General features: G+C 37.4%; 1 protein-coding gene across 2 annotated transcripts in view; it reads left to right on the top strand.

Annotated features, from left to right (window-relative positions):
* Window positions 1–25206, top strand: part of LOC121383612 (furin-like protease kpc-1) — a 187387-nt gene that overhangs the window by 9684 nt on the left and 152497 nt on the right. For both annotated transcript variants that reach the window (XM_041513706.1, XM_041513711.1), the window contains exon 2: window positions 17416–17511. In XM_041513706.1, the coding sequence (XP_041369640.1) occupies window positions 17416–17511 (96 nt within the window). The remainder of the gene's footprint in view (window positions 1–17415; window positions 17512–25206) is intronic.

The following is a 25206-nucleotide window of genomic DNA, read 5'->3' as shown; positions in this document are numbered from 1 at the left end:
CAAAAATGGGTTCACAAGTATATATAATAATGTTAATTTTCTTTTCAAGTTCCATTATTGCAGAAATGTAATGACCGGAGGCATGATAAGTAATTAGCTTGACTCAGTTCACTTGGATGATTCACTCTTACAAATACAATACATAAAGGAGTGACCAGAATGAGGTTAAATGTACCTGTAGGTTCCTCCACCCCCTCCCGTCCTGGAATTGGTCACTGGTGAAGTCAGAGGCTAAATCAGGGATGGGTGTGTCTGAACCTTCAGTGGATATGAGCATGTTAATAGAGTTCCCATCCCATCCCATAGGTTATCAGGAGTCCAGACTCGTACACTGGAGATGCACAATACATTAGTGCACATTTACCTCCCCCAGAAAGAAAATGGGTTAGGGTTAGGATTAAGAAAATCATACCTTAATGATAAGTCATTAACTTTGTCAAAAGATCAACTTACAAAAATATGATCTGCGAAATATTTTAGGTACGGCACCATACCCATTTTACTCTGGCAAAAACCATGTGAGTATATATATATATATACAGGTATATATATAACTATTCTACTTTGAAAATTCAGAAAGCTTTAAAAAAAACAGTGTATGAATGTTTAACGACACCCCAGCACAAAAATATGTTGGGTGTCAAACTGAGGTAAATGTTTGAATGAATTGATTATTAACATGATCATTATAAAAACATTGCCAGTAAAGGCTGTGGTATGTGCTATCTTGTCTGTGTGATGGTGCATATAAAAGACCCCTTGCTGCTAATGAAAAAAATGTAGTGGGTTTCCTCTCTAAGACTATATATCAAAAGTTAAGGAGCTTGATTTGTTTTCCACGATGTGTAATATATCCACGGTATTACAGCCTGACAGCGAGGGCATCCCATCACTTGGTGGCTGGCAGTGTGACGTGCACGCCACAGGTGCAGCAGTCGGTTCTACCTGCAGCCATGCATGTTGCCGTGAGACACCCACAGTGTTCTACTATCCTGACTACTAGTTCTGTTTGATGCTTCTCTTTGCAAACAGCCTCACTCAGACTTTGCTGTCATTCTCAACATTGACAGGTACTGCTGACATGGCAGCGGTGCTTATCAGATAACTAGTTTATCCCCCGTGGGCCCTCTCTCCGCCAGGGATTGGGAACTGGCATCAGGCTACATTATGGTAATTATTTTGGTGATATTCTATCACATTAAACTAATTCAGCCCATGTCAGTGCTGTCTGTACCTATAGGATTTATCTTGTGTTATAAATTTTGAAGATTACAAGTTCTTTCTGGTATAGAAGAAACTGGTTCACATACATGTATGAAAATGACCAAGATAATGTGGCGCTATAGCTCAATACTTGTGCTATATAATTTAATATTCTTCTTGTATCAGTGATACTAAGTTGGCTAAATTTAATTACACAAGAATGTATCATTTACATTTATATATTAATTACATACACTCTGTGTTGTATATATGTATACATGTCTTAATTAGAAGGTAGATGTCAAACATTTGGTAATTTTGACATATTATAGTCTTAGAGAGCAAACCCACATGTGCACCATCACACAGAAGATACCACATACCACAGCCGTGGTACATGCACTGGCTGGAATGAGAAATAGCCCAAAGGCAGGGTTTCTGCCAGAGGATAAAATGGGTATGGCGCCATACCCAGACTTTTTGGTAATTTTTTAAAGTTAACCTTTTAACAAAATTAATTACTCTCATCATTAATATATGATTTTGTTAACCCTAAACTTAAACCATTTTCTTTCTGGGGGAGGAGGTGGGGGGGGGGGGGGGCAGGACGTAGCCCAGTGGTAAAGTGCTCACTTGATGCACAGTCTGTCTGGGATCGATCCCCGTCAGTAGGCCAGTTGGGCTATTTCACGTTTCAGCCAGTGCACCACAACTGGTATGTCAAAGGCCGTGGTATGTACTACCATGTCTGTGAGATGGTGCATATAAAAGATCCCTTGCTATTAATCGAAAAGAGTAGCCCATGAAGTGGAGACAGCTGGTTTCCTCTCTCAATATCTGTGTGGTCCTAAACCATATGTTTGACGCCATATAACCATAAATAAAAATGAGTTGTTAAATAAAACATTTCTTTCTTTCTGGGGGGGGGGGGGTGGGTCCCCGGGTGGTGGGTCCCCGACACCCCCTGTTGACTGTGGTTGCATTCAATTCCATAGCGTCATACCCAAAAAGTTCTTTCTGGCAGAAGCACTGAAAGGGCCCACTGATGGGAATCAATCCTAGACCGACCTTGCATAAGACGAGCACTCTACCACTGGGCTATGTCCTGCCCCTTCACCTACAATACTACATGTATATTGGTATTTGAGAGGTGGCTGTTTCCGACAGTCTGGCCAGTAAACAATTGTCTATATGTGTGTACAGCTGGTAGATACATCAGCTCCTTGGTCTATCTCTTTGGAGGCTGGCTGGAGAACTCGGCTCAACTTGCAGACCATGATAAAATGGACAGGCCCAAGCAGCAGTTTGAGCTAGCACTTGGTAACTGACCTCCCAGCACGGAGAGGAGAGTCCAAAACTCCTCTCCCACCAGCTGGCGATAGTCATCAGTTGGGGGATCAGGAGGTGTGGCCAGCTGGACAAATGGGCTGTTTTCACAAGGTGCAGGCACTCGTGGTGTGCACTTTACACTGTTAGCAGTGATTAATGGGGTCTGGAGTAGCTCTTAATACCTGGAGGCGTGCACATATTGTTTTCACATTGGCTACTTCGGACAGCCAAAAATACATACATGATCATTACATGTACATGATTTTATTGGTCTGTAAGCTGATCATGTATAATGTTAGGAATTCAACATACATTGTTGAATTTAAATCACAGTTAACCAATTTCAACTGGTATGTACTCGAGACAGAATGAGAAACAAATATTTTACAGTGCTGCTGAATTGAAGAATCACTATCTGCTATGCTAGACACTTCATCTATAACAGGACTGTTACTATCTGCAGTGTAGGCTGATGCATTATTAAATAAAATCATAAGCCATTACATAATATGTAGCCAGAAATATATTTATACACACCTGGTAACACACACAAAACGACCATGGAAACAGCTCAATTGTTTATTAACATGTATGATTCTGCACAATCTGATTAAAATTAGCTCTACTGGGTCTAGATAGCCGGTAGATCTAACAGCATTGCGTGTACTCCCATGTCCAGGTGACATTTCATCTATAAATAACAATTTAAATATCGACCAATTACACTTTGCCTTTTATAGCGTTATTCGGGAGCATACAAATTCTAAAAATATCGGGCGAGACTATTTATGCAATAGGCGAACTTGTTGGTCTATTTCAACATTGAAAAAACAGGGGGAAAAGTGCAGTAATAAACTTTGGATTGTATACAAGTATAAACAGAGTTTATGGCTATACCATCACGGTTTATTTTTTCGTCTTGAAATTTTTTTTATATAAGATTTTATATTGCAGTTAGTTTCCGGCATACTTCGTAATTTACCCAAATTATTTCGTATACCCTCGGCATAATCCCGAATGTTTTCAAATTCTTTTCAAATCACTGGCATGATTTTGCAAGTATGGTTTTGATTGGTCAAATGAAAGGTCAACTGGACATGAGCTCCAACGGGCTGCTGTTAGATCCACATGTAATAGTGGAGCTGATTTTAATTAGATTGGATTCTGCATTAGCCTTTTAAAAAAAATTAACAATAACACATTTTGTAAGTTCTGTAGGAATCATTATTTCAATGTACAGTAATACAAACTACTATATCTGTACTACCTGAATCATTGTTTCAATGTACAGTAATATAACTGTACTACCTGAAACATTGTTTCAGTGTACAGTAATACAAAGTAATATAACTGTACTACATTCTATATTTAAAATGTTACTGAGTGATTAAGATATGTTTAACTTTACATTACATAAAACATTGCCATTACCAGTAAGTTCCTGCTGTAATTTGTGTATCCCAAAAATGACTAGATGGTGATATTCCTCACTGCGAATTAACTATGTTCTAGTTTAACGAGACTAGATCTACTATAAACAATTTTATTAGGAAAATCTTAACTCTTGTTTCAATACAAAAGAAACATTCTCTGATCACATTGCTAACAGTTCAGCTTTACCGGTAAATTAATAATGCTTGGTTTTCACTCGCCTTGGCTGTCTGTCCAGGACAATGGGTTAGTTGTTAGTGGCTAGTGAGAGAGAAGAGGGTGTAGTGGTCTTACACCTACCCACTTGAGTCGTTAAAACTCGCACTGTGTGGAAGCCGGTACCGGGCTGCGCACCCTGTACCTACCAGCCTTATACCCGATGGCTTAACCATGATGCCACCGAGGCCGGTGTTGTTACTCATGGCAGGTCACTGGAGTAAAGATTTAATTGTTCACATAATCTCTTCGGCACTGGTGTTAGTTCGAGAGATGAGTACCAGTTTCACATCATAAAGAACACACTAACTTCTAATTATATGCTTTTACTGTTTCAGCTACTATGCGAGTTATGCCTTTGATATTGTCAGGTGCTACTTTGAAATACTGAATAAATTACTGTTATACTATATATTTCTACACATCACTGGCGTGAGCGTTTGTTTGCTGAATACTGTAAAAGTAAAATGAAGCCCAGTGGTAAAGCACTTGATTGTTGCAGTCCGTCTACGATTGTTTCCCATTTGGGGGGGGGGGGGGGGGGGGGGGGGAGGCATTGGGCTATTTCTCATTCTATCCAGTGCTTCACAACTGGTGTAACAAAGGCTGTGGTATGTACTAAACTGTCTGGGATGGTGCATATACAGGGCTTCTAGATTATGGTAGCCCCGCTCTCTAGATTATGGTAGCCCCGCTCCCATGGCTAGTGATATTCACTGTTGGGCTAGTAAATAACTACTATTGCCATGCCTGACGGCTAGTGAAAAAAAGGTCAAATGTTACAGTTAAGTCTATTTAGTAAATATGAATATCCTGTCCTCACCTCAACCCCCCAATGTTAGTGTTTTCTAAGCTCTATCTCCCTCTTTAGGTGACATATCTGATTATTATTATTATTTAGTTAAGTAGGGCTAGTGAATTTTTAATTGTGGCTAGTACATTTTTTAAATCACTGATCCCATGGTTTGTGGATTTTATAAAAATTCTTGAAGCCCTGGTATAACACATCTTGACGATGACAGGGCTACTTAACGGGACATTCCTGAGTTTACTGCAATGTTTAAGATGTTATCGACTAACAGAGACTTTTTAACGATTGTAATTAAATATCAAATATATTTTTCTGCACACAATATTAGTGGCTGTATATTAATCATGTTTCTGATCGTTCTAATATTTGTACTAGGTTAAATTTCACTATATTTCCTAAAATATTTTTTTTTCGTGTGTACCAAATTATTTGAAGACGAAATCCCGTTTGGGATTCTTACAACTATTAAGATGACCAGAAACCCTTAGAATATACAGACACTGATTTTCTAAACAAGAAAATATATTTAATATGTAAGTTTAATCGTAGAAATATTTCATGAGTCGAAAACATCTTACAATGCAGCAAACTCAGGAATGTCCCTTTAAGAATTTGTCACCCATAACATTAAAACAAAATTGCTTTGGGTGAAACGGCTCTCTGATGACAATTTTGAGCCTGCCTATAGCAATTTTTTTAAAGGTGGCTTTTACAGCAAATAAATATGACCGAAAGGTTATTTTATTACATGTAGGCCCTAGACATATTCTTAATGTACAAATGTTAAATACTGGCAAGTAATGTACACCAGATATTTGCTGTTGTTGCGGAGTTTTACCGGTGGAAGTAACTTTTATCCAGTGAGGTGAAAATAAAAATTAAGTTTGTTTGTCCTAACCCAACTGACCCACAAAAATTGTACACTATTAGTACATGTATTACAATTTATTACCCATATGGTTAAAAATATCTTGATACATATCAAAGTGATATGTCCCACTAGAAGCCAAGTGTGACCTAACACTTCGACATCACACAGTGACATCATCGATTAGCATACTGCAACCTTACAAGAACGCCAACCAAATGAGTTGAGTGATATAAATTAACATTGGTTATATGTAATACATGTAAATAGGATATTAAACGAGCTTCCATTTCGTATCATGTTTATGTCCCTCATGAAATAACTTTCATTGTTACTCCCTAAAGCTCATAAGGCCAAGTAAAAATAATTGTTTGGTTCCTGTTACATGCCAAAAACAAATAGGGTAGGTAGGTAGGGAAAACATTTTTTTTCCACCCCATTTTCGAGCTAATATTTCCTGAATAGTATAGCAGATTAATATATTAAAAGGTCTTTCTTTGTGTTACATTGCAACTGACAATACATACTCTAATGAGAATCATCAATTATTTTCTATATAAAAAAAAAAAAACATGTCGAAAGCTAGTCCAACCACAATCGGTATTAATGTAAACACCACCCAAGTCTAATACTACATGGTAAGGTTATAAACTACGATAACACTAAAATAACACAATAATTTGTTCATTGGAAAAAAGTTTTAACATCAAAGGTCTGATCTACAACATGGTTACACCCCCTCACAACTACAGCAGCAACACTGATCTTCCCGGCCTATTTCATTGCCAGTATTGCAGTAACAAAATGTACATCATGAACACAACGAAGATGTCAATAAAAATTAACAAAATAAGTTAACAAAAAGATCTCCATACTAACTATCCTCATAGCAGAGATATCAATATTTAATAGAAAAACGCTCGGCCAACTGGCCAACAGTGACGTTTGACCCGTCCACCGCGATATCGTCATCCTTTGGTTCAGCTTTACAGCTGGCTTGAAAATGAAATCTGACACCGGGAGGGTGAATGGTAGAAAATAATTCCTTGAATGTCGTTTTATTTGAAATTGATTTAAATAATATTATTTGATTTGAATGTGCACATTTTTGACATTCTACTCTGTAAATGGAAGACGCCATTGACACCACATGCTCTCGGACATGTTCTCGTACTCATTCGGAACTACTCGGAACTTGTGAATCCAATCGGAACACCTCGTCACATTCCGCTACATTTATATTTCGTGGAAATATACGAGGAGTTCCGAATGGCTCTCGGAAGCTTTTCATTTGGAACTCTTTGGAAGTAAAATTACATGAAGTGTTCCGGATCTTCTGGTAACGAGATCTTGGACTGACAGATCTCGTGGCATCTGTCTGCAGTTGTTGTTTTTAGAGTCCACGAAAATTAGGATTGATATTAATGGATTATTAAATAAAACGGGTGAAAAAAAAGGGGGAGGGGGAGGTTAAAAAAAGTTTAGGGTCGGCACCAAAAATCTAGGAACGGTCGGGTAACCGGAACCAAACCATTTTTTTTACTACGCCTAACCACTGAAAGTTATTTCACTTGAGACATAAACATGGTACAAAATGGAAGCTTGTTTAAAATCCTATAAATACCATATGACTTATTTGAGTTTTTGTGTATAGAAACTACTGGTACACTGTTAGTATATTACTATCTGCCATATGACTTAAATTTTTGTGTATATAAACTACACTATTACTTTTTCATTTGTCTGAACTTTGTGTGTATACAGTGTTTCTGCCAGAAAGAAATTTGTGGGTATGGTGCTATGGAATTGAATGCAACCACAGTCAACAGGGGAGGGGGTATGGGGGGCTTCCCCTATGAAAGAAAATGGGTTACATTTAGGGTTAGGGTTAAGAAAAATCATACAGTAATGATAAGAGTAATTAATTTTGTCAAAAAGTTAACTTAAAAAATAAAATCTCCCCAAAAATGTGGGTATGATGCCATACCCGGTTTATTCTCTGGCAGAAACCCTGGTGTAAGTTTGCATTACTTTTCATGCATTCATTCTTTCCTTTCCATTTGAAAAAGTCTTTACCTCCATGCGCATATATATATATATAAGCAACCACATCATTGATATTTTATACCAGTAAACATGTTATTACATGTGCATACATATTACATAAACATGTACAGAACTGTACAGACTCTGCATGTAAATACAGTTTGTGTTTGTGGGTATGTGCCAGGTCCTGGCATTATGCCAGCTTCAGTTATTTATCGTTAAAAGAAAGAAAAACGATAGATAAACATGTTCACAAGAAGATATATAGTGGTGTACATATACGTGTAGAGTACTCGTACGTTATCGGCCCTACCAGTTGAACAAAGAATTGCCTAAGAATAAACAAATGCTGAGGCCAAAATAATTTGCTTTAGATAAAAATTAAAACACTTTACCCTGGCATTTATGTTTTAATACAATAAATATATAATAAATATGTATCTTAATTCTGTCAATAATATGCATCGGCAAAAAATAATTGATTTTACTTCAACTCTAATGCAGAGGTACTTGATGACAGATTAATGTATGCCGTTTATACAGTGAAACAATAACCCTTGGAACCATAAGATATTTCGGTTTTGGGAATTATGTTCTGTACTTGTTTTAATATGTGGCGTTGTGGTTAGGCCATCGGTCTACAGGCTTAGGTATGGGTTCGGATGTCAGGCATGGGATTTTTAATCCAGATCAGCAAAAGTGAGTACTCCGCAAGGCTAATGGGTAGGTGTAATTTTGACCATAACTCAACAAAGGCCATCTATCCTGCAGAAATAAAAGATACTGCCTGTGTAAAAGAGTAGCAGTGGCGATTAAAAAAAACAGTGTCAAATGATTTTGACGTCCAATAGCTGATGATAAGATAAAAAAAATCAGTGTGCTCTAGTGGCGTCGTTAAATAAAAACAAACTTTGTTTTAAAAAGGGACTCTGTAAAACGTCCGGTTTTGAGGGAATTCTGGTTTACAGAGGGTCCGGTCTTGACAGGTTTCACTGTATTTAGCCACTGGATCCAAATACATGTCAGGGCTTCTAGATTATGGTAGCCCAACTCCGATGGCTGGTGATATTCAATGTTGGGCTAGTAAATAACTACTATTGCCATGCCCGACGGCTAGTAAAATTTGTTTTGGTCAAATATTGCAGTTTAGTCTATTTTGTAAATATGAATATCCTGGCCCCTCACCCCCCAAACCTCAATATTAGTGTTTTAAAGCTATATTTCTCGCTTTAGGTGACATATATCCAATTGTTACTATTATTTAATAAAATTTGTTTTGGTCAAATGTTGCGGTTAAGTCTATTTCATAAATATGAATACGCTGCCCTCACCACAAACCCCCAAAGTTAGTGGTTTTAAGCTCTATCTCCCTTTTTAGTCGACACATCTGATTATTACTATCATTTAGTAAAATTTTATTAACTTAAAGTTAAGTAGGGCTAGTGAATTTTTAATCGTGGCTAGTAAGTTTTTTAAATCACTGATCCCATGGCTAGTGGATTTTATAAAAATTGTAGAAGCGCTGCATGTGCATCATTATGTCACAGAAGTAGCCCAGTTGTAAAGAATGTGGTTAGATTGGGATTGATCTCATACAGGGGCGAGGCATAGCCCAGTGGTACAGCACTCGCTTGATGCACGGTCGGTTTGGGATCGATCCCCGTCAGTGGGCCCATTGCGCTATTTCTCGCTCCAGCCAGTGCACCACGACTGGTACATCAAAGGTATGTGCTATCCTGTCTATGAGATGGTGCATATAAAAGATCCCTTGCTACTAATCAAAAAGAGTAGCCCATGACGTGGCGACAGCGGGTTTCCTCTCTCAATATCTGTGTGGTCCTTAACCATATGTCTGACACCATATAAGCGTAAATAAAATGTGTTGAGTGCGTTGTTAAATAAAACATTTCCTTCCTTCCTGATCTCATCAGTGGGCTCATTGGGTTATTTCTTGTTCCATCCAGTGCACCACAACTGGTATATCAAAGACCATATGGTATGTGCTATCCTGTCTGTGATGGTGCATATAAAAGATTCTTTGCTACTAATGGGAAAATGTAGCGGGTTTCCTCTAATGCTAAATACCAGAGTTGCCAAATGTTTGACAACCAATAGCTGATGATTAATAAATCAATGTGCTCTAGTGATGATGTTAAACTAGACTAGGTAAGTTCATCATAGATTCTCCGTTATATCATGTTGATGTCTGATGCTGTAAAAGCTACATGTTAATGTCTGGATGTTGATGTACATGGATTGATGCTAGAAAAACACAATGTTAATGTCTGTTGCTAAAAAGGTACTAGTAGTTGGGTGTTGATGTACATCATGTATGTATGTATGTATGATGCTAAAAAGACTTGATGTTGAAGTACACCGCTAGAAAGCTAGATGTTACATGTTTGAAGTTTGTTTTGTTGAACAACACCACTAGAGCACATTGATTTATTAATCATCGGCTATTGGATGTCAAACATTTGATAATTCTGACATATATGTATATAGTCTTAGAGGAAGCCCGCTACATTTTTGTCATTAATAACAAGGGATATTGAGAGAGGAAACCCGCTGCTGCCACTTCATGGGCTACTCTATTTGATTAGCAGCAAGGGATCTTTTATATGCATCATCCCACAGACAGGATAGCACATACCATGGCCTTTGATATACTGGTCGTGATGCACTGGATGGAATGAGAAATAGCCCAATGTGCTCACTGACGTGGATCGATCCCAGACTGACTGCACATCAAGCGAGCGTGCTACATGTGTGATGCTTACCACTGAATGAAAGGCCACCCTCTGCAGCCGAAGTGTGCATGTAAGGAATTCCCCACTGATTCCTGCGCCTCATTAAACCTGCCATCCGAGGAACTTTTCTTGTCACTTTGAATTATCTCCCTGCACTGGAACTCTTTGTTACATAACTAACACAGTATCATGTTCCATTATTCCTCACCTGTTTATTGATTTGCCTCATTCCGAACACAATGAAATACTGGTGTTTATATAATCAGCATACAAGTTGCATACATGTACAGGTACAGAAAATTTACTTGAGTATCTTGTTGGGGTGGTACATAGCCCAGTGGTTAAGTGCTCGCTTGATGCGTGGTGTGTCTGGGATCGATCCCTGTCAATAGGCTCATTGGGCTATTTCTCGTTCCAGCTAATGCACCATGACTGTTATATCAAAGGCTGTGGTGTGTGCTATCCTGTCTGTAGGATGGTGCATATAAAAGATCTCTTGCTACTAATGGAAAAAATAGCTGTTTGACATCCAGTAGCCAATGATTAATAAATAAATGAGCTCTAGCAGTCTTGTTAAACAAAACAAACTTTTTAACTTGAGAATCTTGTTAATATTCAGTTGAGTTGAGTTCAGTTTTTCATACAGGATAACACATATATGGTTAAAGTGCCTGTCCTGAGTTTGTAGCCATTGTACATGTTTCCAACGAACTGCTTTTTTGGCGACTAAAATGACATTTTCTTCTTTACAATCCCAATGTCTTTATATCCTATTTGTGTTTGTGATCAAACATACTAATATTTGTATAGCAGCCATTGTTCATTTTTTTTTGTAATAAATATTATTCCATGCGTATACAATTTTTGAAAGGTGGAATCTGGTTTGGGTTAGTACAAACATTAGGACAACAAAAATATTTTGTTTATTCAGGTACTGATATTCTAATTTTGTCATAAAAAGGGATTGTTTAGTCGTAAATAAAATATGTTACAGCTGCAGCAAACTCCCATTCCCATTAACAACTAATAAAAAAGAAGTTTGTTTTGTTTAATGACACCACTAGAGCACATTGATTTATTATGTCATATAGTCTTACAAGTTGCAGAGGTAACCCGCTACATTTTTCCATTAGTAGCAAGGGATATTTTATATGCACCGTTCCACAGACAGGATAACACATACCACAGCTTTTGCTGTACTATTCGTGGTGCACTGGATGGGAAGAGAAATGGACCAATGGGCCCACCAAATGGGGATCGATCCCAGACAGACGGCGCATCAAGCGAGCGCTTTACCAGTGAGCTACATTCCGCCCCAACAACTAATAATACATAAGTGGTGAATATGATCCGTATCACAAACATGGGGTCTCAAATACGAAAAAAGAAGGTTTTTTTGTTTAACAACACCACCAGAGCACATTGATTAATTAATCATTGGCTATTGGAAGTCAAACATTTGGTAATTCTGACACATAGTCATCAGAGGAAACCCGTAATATTTGTTCTAATGCCACAAGAGATCTTATATATGCATTTCCCCACAGAGAGGAAAATACATACCATAGTATTTAACCAGTTGTGGTGCACTGGTTGGAACAAAAATAAAAAACCCAATCAGGTGAATGGATCCACCGAGATGGTTCGATCCTGCCAGGTGAGTACTCGACCGACGGCTAAATATGAAACATTTCAATATTAATAAATAAAATCATGGAAATATATATATTTTTGAGGAAGCCCTGATTGAGTCCCTCTTTGTGGTGAAGCAATTTGGCCAATTTGATCAGAAAATCTTTAGCCACATTCAAGTGCCATAACATTTAGCTAAACAGAATTATTTTTTAAAATCGCTATTAATTCATACACAAAAAACACGCTGTTTTCAAATTAGTGATTTGAAGTTAAATTTGGTGAATGTCATTGCCAATTAGCCCAAATCAACTTAAAATTGCATTTGGTCATTTTGGTGAATGACAGCTTAAACCCAGTTTTAAAATACTTGAATAATCAGAATATGTTCTGTTCTTTGATACCATCAGAATAATGAATACATATTATTATTCATGAAGATTGTTTTTACACGATACATGTATGCACAAGTAAAGGGAAAAATGTGATTTGAAACACCATGCATGCAGAGCCCAAATTTTTAAACCAAAATTAAATGTCTTTGTATAAAAAAAAAAAAAAAAAACTATTTAAATAATATCAATGTTTTCTTTTTTCAATTTATGATGCAACTTAAGTGAGCATTTTATAAACTGAAGATCGAGATACAAAAAAGGAAACTGGATTTATCAGAAGATTACTTTTCTAAGTTACTAATAATAATGCAGGCACTGTAAGCAAAGGCAATAGGTTACTGAATAGTCAAGGTGGGTCATCGAAGTAGGACGTGTTTTTGTCCCTGGACAAGTATCTTGTAATAATGCGCTAACCTGCGTGTACGACAAATCCCTGTTTTGTATGTATCGAGACAGGCAACACCATAGAGGCCTGATCTTCCCCTTATTGCCGGGATCCACTTGTGTTTACACAGTGGTCTCCTTTCAACTGACCACACAGAGGAGCATATAGGATTATATGAGATACTCATGATAGGCAAACAGGCGTTAGAACACAAATGAGATGTCATAAAGAATGCCCGTGTTAGGAAGAAGATTGAGACTGATATAGTTAGTGTGAGTTTTCACATTTTTGTTTGCTGTCAATGGTTTATTCAAGCTCTATCAGCATATTGTTTATGCAGGTGTGCAAAAGACTCCCGTTCTTTGGGATCGAGCCGGAATCTGGTGTTATTGTAGGGCTACTGCAGGAAATAAGTGGAATTGTGTGAACATGTTGTAAAGATGTTTTCATGTAATATCCTTTACTCAGCTGCTATAACTGTTTGTATGTACAGTGCTGTATACTAGTATGCACAAAATGGAGATACAGAAGGTCTTCGCCCCACAGTTCATGGAAAATTATATAAGATATCCCCTCCCCTCCCCTACAAAATCCTGGAAAATTACTTAATGGTATCCCATCAGATAAAAATCCCCAAATGCCAACCTCCCCCCTTTCAAAATCCTGACTCAGGCCATAAGATTTCAAATTTCATAGGAAACACTTTTTCGGTTCCCTGCCGTGTGATCATGCGAACTCACCAGAAACTGTTTTATTATATGTATTATTTTCATTGAATAGTTGTACTTTGTATAATAATCATGGGCAAACACAATTTCGGTTCTGTGATTTTACTGACACTGTTCCGGAAACAACCCTTTCCATGAAATCCAAAGGCCTGCTGTGTGTGTGTGTGTATATATCCTTAATATAATGATGACTAATTTCAGTTAAGCAGCATTCTCATGATGCGATTAGTCGCACCAACTTGTTGCATGCAATTTATTGTAGCGACTCTAATCGGGTATGTGGGAAGACGATACGTCATAAGATTCCATGACATCAAACAAAGCTTGTCAGTTTAAAAAATATTTTGTGGGAAATGTAAGTGCTTACAAATTTCCATTGAAATAAAAAAAACATGAATGTAGACAATTTACTAATGGCATTATGTAACAAAACAATTATTGACCACATCTGGACAACAATAGGCTTTATGGACCCATGAAATCCGGACATTTTGACATGTTTATAATTAAGTGAAAAAACTAAATGGTTGTACTTTAATGTGATTTCATTGGCTGAGAGGTTACGATTTGTCGTGAGAAATAGAACATGTTCTAATCGGTACGATTCAGACACTATTTGTCGTATAAGACTTAAGGCGTTACGATTTAGGTGTTCTCACCATACGATTCCATTACATGCGACAAGTCGGTACAACTAATCGCGTAATGAGAAATCCCCTTTAAGAGTAAGTATTTTAATTTCTGAGTGTGTTGAAAATATGACATGTACATGTATATCTGTGCATTCTTAAATGACCATATATCCTGAGAGATTGCCTACTAAAGTGACATATGCTACATGTATGTAGTAGTAATGCTAATAGTGAACATTAACTTTGAAGAGATACTTAACCATGTTAAGTGGCATAATCTTTCTCATAAAACCACATACATAAACGGTATGCATTAATAATTAGGCCTGCTTTATTGCATGGTCACTACAGTATCATACTACAATAATAGATAAGGTGTTTTTCAAAATGATCACATGCATGTAAATGTACTATATAATACATTGAAACCAATCTAATTAAAATTAGCTCCACAATTACATGTGGATCTAACGCCAGCCAGTTGGAGCTCATGTCCACCAATCAAAACCTTACTTGCAGAATCCTGCCAGTGATTTAAAAATAATTTGAAAACATTCCGAATTATCCTGAGGGTATACGACATGTTTCGTGTGAATTACGAATGCCTTAAAACATGTTTTATTTTATAAAATAAATAATTTGTAATGTAAAACTGAAGACTGATTTAGTTGGGTTTTTTTTTATAAATAAATAAATAATTTTTAATGTAAAATTGAAGACTGATAACCCACCCCGTACGTATTGGTATGGTTCGCTGTACTGCGGCCACTAAAATAGACTCGCCCGATATTTTTAGAATTTGTATGCTCCCAAATAACGTTATAAAAGGCGAAGTGTGATTGGTCAATATTTAAATTATTATTTACAGACGAAATGTTGCCTGGGCATTGGGGACTACGCAGTGGGGACTACGCAGTGTTGTTAGTTTTAAATCACTGGCAGGATTCTGCAAGTAAGGTTTTGATTGGTGGACATGAGCTCCAACTGGCTGACGTTAGATCCACATGTAATTGTGGAGCTAATTTTAATTAGATTGCATTGAAACTCCTCAAAACTGGACTCTTTAAACTGGAATTCCCTCAGAACCGGATGTTTTTCCATGGTTACCTTTTTAAATATCAGTACAGAACAGAATCTTTCTATAATCTAGACTTTTTACTTGGTAACGCGAGTATCCGGTTTAGATGGGTTTCACTGTAGTATTAATAAAACTGCTTATACAGTGAATCCCCTTTAAACCAGACGCCCTCAGGACCAAGACAAATATCCGGTATTGAGAGGGATCCGGTTTAAAGAGGTTTAGTTCTGTCCTGGGTTTTTTAAAAGAGACTATAAAACGTCTGGTTTTGAGGGAATTCAGGATTACAGAGCGTCTGATGTTGAAGGGTTTTTACTGAATACCCATCATTCATCATGCATTTTGATCAGTTTGGTCTATGACAGCAAATGATTCGAGAACGCTAAGTACCAAGCATAAAAAAAATAGAGTTCTATATAAATGTATGTGTAGAACGTCCATTAGAACTGTGACACCCAATAACCAATGTATGTTTCATGCTGGGGTGTCGTTAAACATCTATTGTCTTCTAACCATTAGAACTCATACATGTAGTTGATGCAGGGATCGCCCTGTCCACTGCCAAATTAGCCAGTTTATAAGTTTTATACCAAGTGGCTTCAATATTTAGTTTTGGCTATTTTTATTAAGGATTTTATTTTTCTTCATGTACATCCATATGAATGGGATTCCAGGGGTGGCACGATGTAACAAATAGTGGTACGGTTCGAGGTTGCCAGACTCTCCTTTCAAATTCACCTGTAAAGGACATTTTCACAGATACCAACAAATATAACACACACACACACACACACACACACACACAAAATAGTACCGTCTGCACCGCCCTGGATTCATACATATAAATAAAATTGTCCCAATTTTGTGAATTTTAAAAACAGTTGGCCAATTTTATTTTAATTTAGTGAATAATTACATGTAATAATTAATTACTTTTATTAACAAATAATTGGGTTTCTGCAATTGGTGTTTAATAGATTATTTGGTGACATTTTTTTGCAGACTCCTTTGGCCCTTCATGTTTTTGAGCCTACATGTATTTGTAAACTCGAGACTTCACTAAGTCCAAAGTACTCATGTTGGGTGTGTTAAAAAGTTTAAAGTTTGTTTTGTATAATGACAGCACTAGAGTACATTGATCTATTAACATCGACTATTGGATGTCAGACATTTGATAAGTTTGATATATAGTCTTAAAGAAGAAACCCGCTACATTTTTCCATTAGTAGCAAGGGATCTTTTATATGCATCATCCCACAGACAGGATAGCACATACCGCAGCCTTTGATGATATACCAGTCGTGGTGTACTGGCTGGAATGAGAAGTAGCCCAATGGGCCCACCAACAGGAATCGATCCCAGACCCGACTGTGCATCGAGCGGGTGCTTTAGCACTGGGCTACGTCCCGCCTTCTGTTGGGTGTGCTTCACAACAGCTTGCTCTGATTAGTATTCCATGAAGATATTTTGTGTAATTGTGGGCGAGACATAGCCCAGTGGTACAGCGCTTGCTCAATGCGCGGTCGGTGTGGGATCGATCCCCGTTGATGGGCCCATTGGGCTATTTCTTGTTCCAGATAGTGCACACCGACTGGTATATCAAAGGCCGTGGTATGTACTACCCTGTCTGTGGGATGCTGCTAATCGAAAAGAGTAGCTCAAGAAGTGGCGACAGTGGGTTTCTCCTCTCAATATCTGTGTGGTCCTCGACCATATGTCTGACGCCATATAACCGTAAATACAATGTGTTGAGTGCGTCGTTAAATAAAATATTTCTTTCTTTCTTTTTTTGTGTGTAATTAGTGTGTTCAACGTACTATTTGTGACACCCAATAGCCGATGTGCTGGGGTGTCGTTAAACATTCATTCATTCATTCTTTCATTCATTCTTTCTTTATTTCTTTTTTTCAGATAATGCCTGACTATTACCATTTTCAACACAGGAAAGTAGCCAAACGGTCAATACAGCCGAGTACTTATCATCACACACTGGCTTCAGATCCACAGGTATGTAATAGTTTATGTATGTTATTAAACGTCTTCTGTACTCTTTGTGGTTACACACCACCATTGACATTTTGCATGCATTTTAAAGGGACAGAACCTAGTTTCAGCCCGTGAAAATTAACACTAAGTTTAGTTAATCTACAAACCTGTAACACATGTGGATAAAGTTACAATTGAGTGAAACATGACTTTGTGACTTTGAAATGGTGAAATAAACTCTAAAAATAGACTGAAACTCGACTCGATACATGTTACCTCTCAGACATACGTGCGTTTTTTAACAATATGATAATTGCATTTTGTGATATTAAAGGGACACGCCCTAGTTGTTAACCATTACGCCGTTGTTTTTTGCTATTAAACCCATTTTTTCACAAATAAAATTGCACTTTACTTACCGTTTATTATTTAGAATATACATTTCCATTCACCTGAAGTGTTTTTTGGTAATCCTGGTGTTTGTAATACCACAAAATGCATTTTTCTTATTTCATAAAATGCCACGGGCCTCTGAGAAAAAAACTGTTGAGCAGACAAGGTGTAATCTATTTTTAGAGGGGATATTCCCATTTCAATGTCACAGACATTGGTATACCACGTGACCATTATCATTTTGGTTCGGTTTGTTTTCTCGTGCACGGTTCGCGCAATCAACATCCGATTTGTTGTCGTTTGCTTGTTGTTCATTTGTGAGATTTTTCTTCACAGTTCGTGAACATTTTCAGTAACAATAAAGTTCAGACAAGTAAGTATTTCAATACAAAACGTTACAAACCCTTAAAACCAATAATTTTGCTAAGTCTTACGATATCTGGAGAGGGGATACAACCAGGACAGAACAGTTGGAACATGTCCAGGAGAGGTGAAAGGAACGCACCCCAAGTCTGTGTGCACTCTGTGAAATTTGTCGTGACGTAGGCATTGTTGTGCTTCGAGCGACATCTACCGGTGACATCAGAATACTAACTTTCAAAATTATTTCAAGCAATTGGGACATGGGGATTCCCATGGTATTTATCGATATAAAACCTGCTTTTTCACTCCATTTGATAAAAATGTGATCTAAGTGTGTTACAGGTTTGTAGATTAACCAAATTATAATTTATTTTTGCTGGATGGAACTAGGGCGTGCGGCTTTAAAAACACCAGGATGACCAAAAACCCTTCGAATGTATGGAAATGGATAATCTAAACAATTAAACTCTTAAGTAAAGTATGATTTCAGTTATCAAAAACAGCTCTAATAGTAAAAAATATGCCTTGGTGCTTAAATACAATTTTTATGTTAGAATATATTCTGTGAATAATATAGGACAAAATCAAAAGGGTTGCATAATTGTTGTTTTTAGAAAGTTCAATTATTTGGTCACTAGGCTATTACCAAAAATAGAAATATGATGTCACTGCTCTAGCGACTTTCATTTATCATGCAATTTACCGGCCTCGGTGGCATCGTGGTTAGGCCATCGGTCTACAGGCTGGTAGGTACTGGGTTCGGATCCCAGTCGAGGCATGGGATTTTTAATCCAGATACCAACTCCAAACCCTGAGTGAGTGCTCCGCAAGGCTCAATGGGTAGGTGTAAACCACTTGTACCAACCAATGATCCATAACTGGTTCAACAAAGGCCATGGTTTGTGCTATCCTGCCTGTGGGAAGTGCAAATAAAAGATCCCTTGCTGCCTGTTGTAAAAGAGTAAGCCTATGTGGCGACAGCGGGTTTCCTCTAAAAAACAGTCAGAATGACCATATGTTTGACGTCCAATAGCCGATGATAAGATAAAAAATCAATGTGCTCTAGTAGCGTCGTTAAATAAAACAATCTTTACTTTTTTTATCATGCAATTTTCATGAAACTTCAGAACAGAACACACCATTGTACATGATGTCAAATACCGGTAGATAATGTACACATTTTGCCATTGTTGAGGAGTTTTACCAACGACAGTAATTTATATACAGCAGCACAAAAAATGACATTGGTGACACCCCTGACTGTTGGCAATTTGTATCTCAGAAATGGCAATTGCCATCTATATGCTGCTGTTAAGTTGAAACCTTAGGAATAGGACCATGACATGTTAAATTCGCGAGTTCATGTAATTATGACATCACCAGTCTAGCCACTTCACATATAGGATTTAGGATCAGTTGAACTAGTTCATGTTTTGCCTCTCTTTGCATAAAAGGTCACGGTCACTGTTACAAAAAAATATAGATTACAACATCCCCGTTCTAGCATCTTCATTTGTTATTTACTTTACTTGAAACTTCTCATATAGGAAAAGGATCAGGACATGTTGAATGAGTTCATGTTTTGCCTCTCTTTTGTAAAAGGTCACAGTCACTTAACAAAAATATAGATTACTGGCTTCATTTGCCATTTAATATTCATGAAACTTCACATGCATACAGGATCCTGGAATTGGATGATACATTTGCAAGGGGATTTGCAGCGTTTCCAATGTCTTATTGAGTCTGGTCAGATATTATATCTCTCTAAGATTTTACAGCAAAATTTTCACATGCATACATATGTATGTTTTGAAGGTAATCAACTGTGATATAATTTTTACCATTTTAATGCTAAATGATTCTATACAGTAATATAAGTTTCACAGATTGCTACACAATTTTAAAACATTAAACAGTAGTTGCTAAACAATTTTCAGTGACTAGAAATATCGCTAATCAAGATTTTGAAAACAAAATGTTTCCTGAATATGCAATTAAGTGGGATTGCACTATGTATGAACTTACATGTATGAATGGTCTTACTTGTTAGACCACAAGCACTTAAGTGTATGAATGGTCTTACTTGTTAAGACCACAAGCACTTACGTGTATGAATGGTCTTGTTAAGACCACGAGCACTTACATGTATGAATGGTCTTACTTCTTAAAGACTACAAGTACTTAAGTGTATGAATGGTCTTACTTGTTACGACCACAAGCACTTACGTGTATGAATGGTCTTACTTGTTAAGACCACAAGCACTTACGTGTATGAATGGTCTTACTTGTTAAGACCACAAGCACTTACGTGTATGAATGGTCTTACTTGTTAAAGACCACAAGCTCTTACATGTATGAATGGTCTTACTTGTTAAAGACCACAAGCACTTACGTGTATGAATGGTCTTACTTGTTTAGACCACAAGCACTTACATGTATGAATGGTCTTACTTGTTAAAGACCACAAGCACTTACGTGTATGAATGGTCTTACTTGTTAAAGACTACAAGCACTTATGTGTATGAATGGTCTTACTTGTTTAGACCACAAGCACTTATGTGTATGAATGGTCTTACTTGTTAAAGACCACAAGCACTTATGTGTATGAATGGTCTTACTTGTTAAAGACTACAAGCACTTGTGTGTATGAATGGTCTTACTTGTTTAGACCACAGGCACTTATGTGTATGAATGGTCTTACTTGTTAAGACCACGAGCACTTACATGTATGATTCTGAATGGTCTTACTTCTTAAAGACTACAAGCACTTAAGTGTATGAATGGTCTTACTTGTCAAGACCACAAGCACTTACATGTATTGTTGTGTTCATCTGGATAATTGCATAAACATTTTGATGATAAGTAGTGATAATTATTAAAATAATAACAGGAACATTCATGAATATACATATATATTTGAGTGAATGTTCTAGTACTGAGCTATGGCTGTTCTAGTACTGAGCTTCCTACAGTTAAATGTGAATGGAAGGTTTATCAATCAGATGCTTTCATGACATAACAGAAATATAAAAAAAAGAGCCTGCTAGATGTGGTTTTAGGCAAAAATAGCACTTACTCGAGAGCATTTTTGTAATCTAACTCATCTAGTGTCAAAACATCACACACTGAAAACAAGCATCTGCCAATGGTAGGGTTACCTGCCTGATAACAAAACGGTGGGGAACATGAGTCTGTTTACACCAGGGTGAAGAATTAATCTCGGTAATCTGTGAGCAGATCTGTGGGTGTACCTGCGAAGATGTTTCAAAGTGCCTCCTCATCTTCAGCTCTTGCCATTAAAGGGGGGGGGAGGAGGATTTAGCCCAGTCGGTTGAGTGATCGCTTGAGGTGCTTGCGTAGCAGGATCAAGCCACCTTGGTAGATCCATTCAGCTGATTGACTTAACCAGTGCACCACAGCTGGACAAAGGCTGTGGTATGTGCTTTCCTGTCTGTGGGGAAAGTGAATATAAAAGATCCCTTGCTGCATTAGAAAAAATGTAGCGGGTTTCCTCTGATGACTACGAGTCAGAATTACCAAATGCTTGGACATCCAATAGCCGATGATTAATTACCGTATATCTTCGCCTATAAGTAGAATTTTTTTCACCCAAAAATTATTTTATAACTTGGGGGGTCGACTTATAAGAGGGTAAAAAAATTTCACCAAAAATTATTACAGTTTTGGGGATTATTTTACAAGTTTTATTGTTGAAGTATGCCATGTATTTATACTCAAATATGTTAATTTGACACATTTATTTTTTATAACCTATTTTTTTGGGCATTATAATGGTTTTGGTTATGCGAAAAGGCGTGTGATCTCACTCACATGCCAAGACAACAGTCCACTTAGTTAAATTAAAAGTCATCACTAATAGCAAAAATGTAAACAATACTAACTACCTGTTGCCTGAGTTTATTTTGAAATCTGGTCACTGGCATTAATGGATGTTCAAACAATGTTTTGTCGGTGATTAACTTCATGAATATTACTGAGCCTTAAAATAGACTGATCTCTGCAGTTCACTAGAGCAATAGGGACACACATCATTTGGTACAAAAACCAGTGTACTTTCCAGAGTTATCCTCCTTACATGTATTAATATGGTGGCAAAACGTGATACTTTTAGTTTTATCGTAGTGATCTGTTGTCAGTGTTTATAAATAAAGTTGTTGTCTTTGCACAAAACCATCTGTACAGTGCCATACAGTAACAGTCAAACAGCTTTCACTCTCTACTAAGGGAATATTTCGTTTTGATGCTATATAATAATGATAGTTTGATTGGAATAGTCTTGATTATATTGGGATGTACAAAATGTGAAAACCGAAGTTTGTAAAATAATTTTCTTTTGTTCAAATATTGTACATTATTGTTCTCATGTGCTGAAAATAAGAAATATTTCAATATTTATTAGTTGTTTTTCATGGGTCGACTTATAAACGGGTCAATAAAAAAAATACGTTTTCAGGGCTTGAAATTAGGGACTCGACTTATAGCCGAGATCGACTTACAAGCGAAGATATACGGTAATCAATGTGTTCCAGTGGTGTTGTTAAACAAAACAAACTTTCTTACCGTTAATGTGTATGTAGTTTGATGGACCTGATGAAGTACACGTACATACATGTATAGGCATAGGCTTTTGGAATATTTTCTCATTTTCAAGATTCATATAATTCTGGAAGAAAATGTTTTATTTAACGACACACTAGCACATTTTATTTATGGTTATATGGTGTCAGACATATGGTTAAGGACCTGAGAGAGGAAACCCACTGTCACCACTTCATGGGCTACTCTTTTCGATTAGCAGCATCCCATAGACAGGGTAGTACATACCACAGCCTTTGTTACACCAGTCGTGGAGCACTGGCTGGAACGAGAAATAGTCCAATGGGTCCACCGATGGGGATCGATCCCAGACGGACCGCTCATCAAGTGAATGTGTTACCACTGGGCTACGTCCCACCCGTCATATAATTATTAGACCAGGCATAAAGTATGTACACAAAAAATCTTGTTGGATTTGTTTTAACTCTAACCCCCCCCCCCCCCCCCCCCTGTACACCGTTTGTAAATTTGATCATTACCCACTTCTCTCCCCACCCGATGTATTGACAAACATTGATCTTCCATGCAGAACAGTACATCAAATACAATTACATGAAGGAGATTGCAAATTGTAGTGGTCGTATTCCAATTTTTTTTTGGGGGGTGGGGGTGGGGGTGGGGTGCACAGCAAGTATTGCCTTTGGTTTAATAACAATAATTAGGGCACCAGGCAAGATGGAGGGGACCAAAGCAAACTCTTTGTTCAAAAGACACACGAAGGCAACTGACTTTCTATCAAGTTTCTCATTTAGAATATTTAAATACATCTGTTCAGAAATAAGAAGAAACAAATCCAATCTCCCTTGTTTAAAAACAGTTCATTTTAATGCCATGTTTATTATGAAAAGGAAATGCTGCATTTTCTTTGTTTAATGTAATAAAAGATACCACAGGGTTCGTACGCACCTGGAAAACCCTTGAAAACCCTTAAAAATAAACTAATGTATTCCAGTGCTTGAATACCCTTGAAAATCATCTTGCGGTCTGGAAAACCCTTGAAAATGATAATTTGATGTCAAATAAAATATAAACGCCTAAAACAGAGACTTTATTGACTTTATTTAACATGTAATTAAATTATTTGTTTCATTTCCGTGGCACAATCAAATGCCAATCGTCCGGCCAATCGATGTTTACCGGTTCAGTTGACGTGTGAATGTTTGTTGTTTTTTATCTTGCGATGCGAGGATCACGCGGCCACAAGATCCAAGCGACAGCGTCGCCATATTGGAAAAGAAAGTTTGTCAATTTTTGCCGCTGGGTATTTAGCAAGTTCAGGGAGCGTGTCAAGTTAATGAATCTATTGTAAACCCACAAAGATGGTTGGCACTTGCGTGTTTAACGACCTGTGGAAACTCGGTACGGTCCTGGAATTTTGGTAAAGTTGACCTGGAAAGTGCTTGAAAAACCCTTGAATTTTGACTTCCTTAAATAAGTGTATGAACCCTGATACCATGTAACCAGAGCAAGAAGGGGGTGGGACGTAGCCCAGTGGTAAAGTGTTCACTTGATGTGTGGTTGTTCTAGGATCGATCCCCATTTGGCTATTTCTCGTTCCAGTCAGTGCACATCAAAGGCTGTGGTATGTGCTATCCTGTCTGTTGGATGGTGCATATGAAAGATCCCTTACTGCTAATCGAAAAGAGTAGCCCATGAAGTGGCGACAACGGGTCTCCTCTCTCAATATCTATGTGGTCCTTAACCATATGTCTGACGCCATATAACCGTAAATAAAATGTGTTGAGTGCATCGTTAAATAAAACATTTCCTTCCTTCAGAGGAAGAAATATTATGTGTTAAATCCATAGCCAGTTCTCATTAAGTTATTCAAATATACTGGTATACATACAGATATACTACTGGTATAAATACATGTATACATTAATATCACTAATATACTAAACATGTGTTCTGTGTGTGTGTGTGTGGGGGGGGGGTGTGTGGGTGTGTGTGTGTGTTAGTGTGTTGTATGAGCCATTGAACTGAAACCATAATTAAATAAAGGAACCATCAGGTGAAAGGCATGACTGTCTAATAAAATACCACCACTCGAGTTAATATTACCACACCTGGTCGAGGAACCCTGTACATACGAGACTTTAATTTGACAGGTGGCATAAACATTACTACCGGTATAGGAAAGTGGAGACCTTTTTTTTCTTTTTCTTCAATAGTTGTGATCTCATATCATGCACACATTATCTATATGCCGGCTTTTGTAGATAACGTATGGAAGGTTTGTGTTGGGTGCTTTTCAAAATGGCACGGCAGTATACATGTAGTCCTACTTATGAATGGTAAACCAGGCATGGATAAGCAGGGGGTTTGGGGGGGGGGGGGGAA

This window comes from Gigantopelta aegis, chromosome 2 (genome assembly GCF_016097555.1).
Source record: "Gigantopelta aegis isolate Gae_Host chromosome 2, Gae_host_genome, whole genome shotgun sequence".
NCBI classification, from domain to species: domain Eukaryota; kingdom Metazoa; phylum Mollusca; class Gastropoda; order Neomphalida; family Peltospiridae; genus Gigantopelta; species Gigantopelta aegis.
This window is presented reverse-complemented; position numbering and strand designations above follow the sequence as displayed.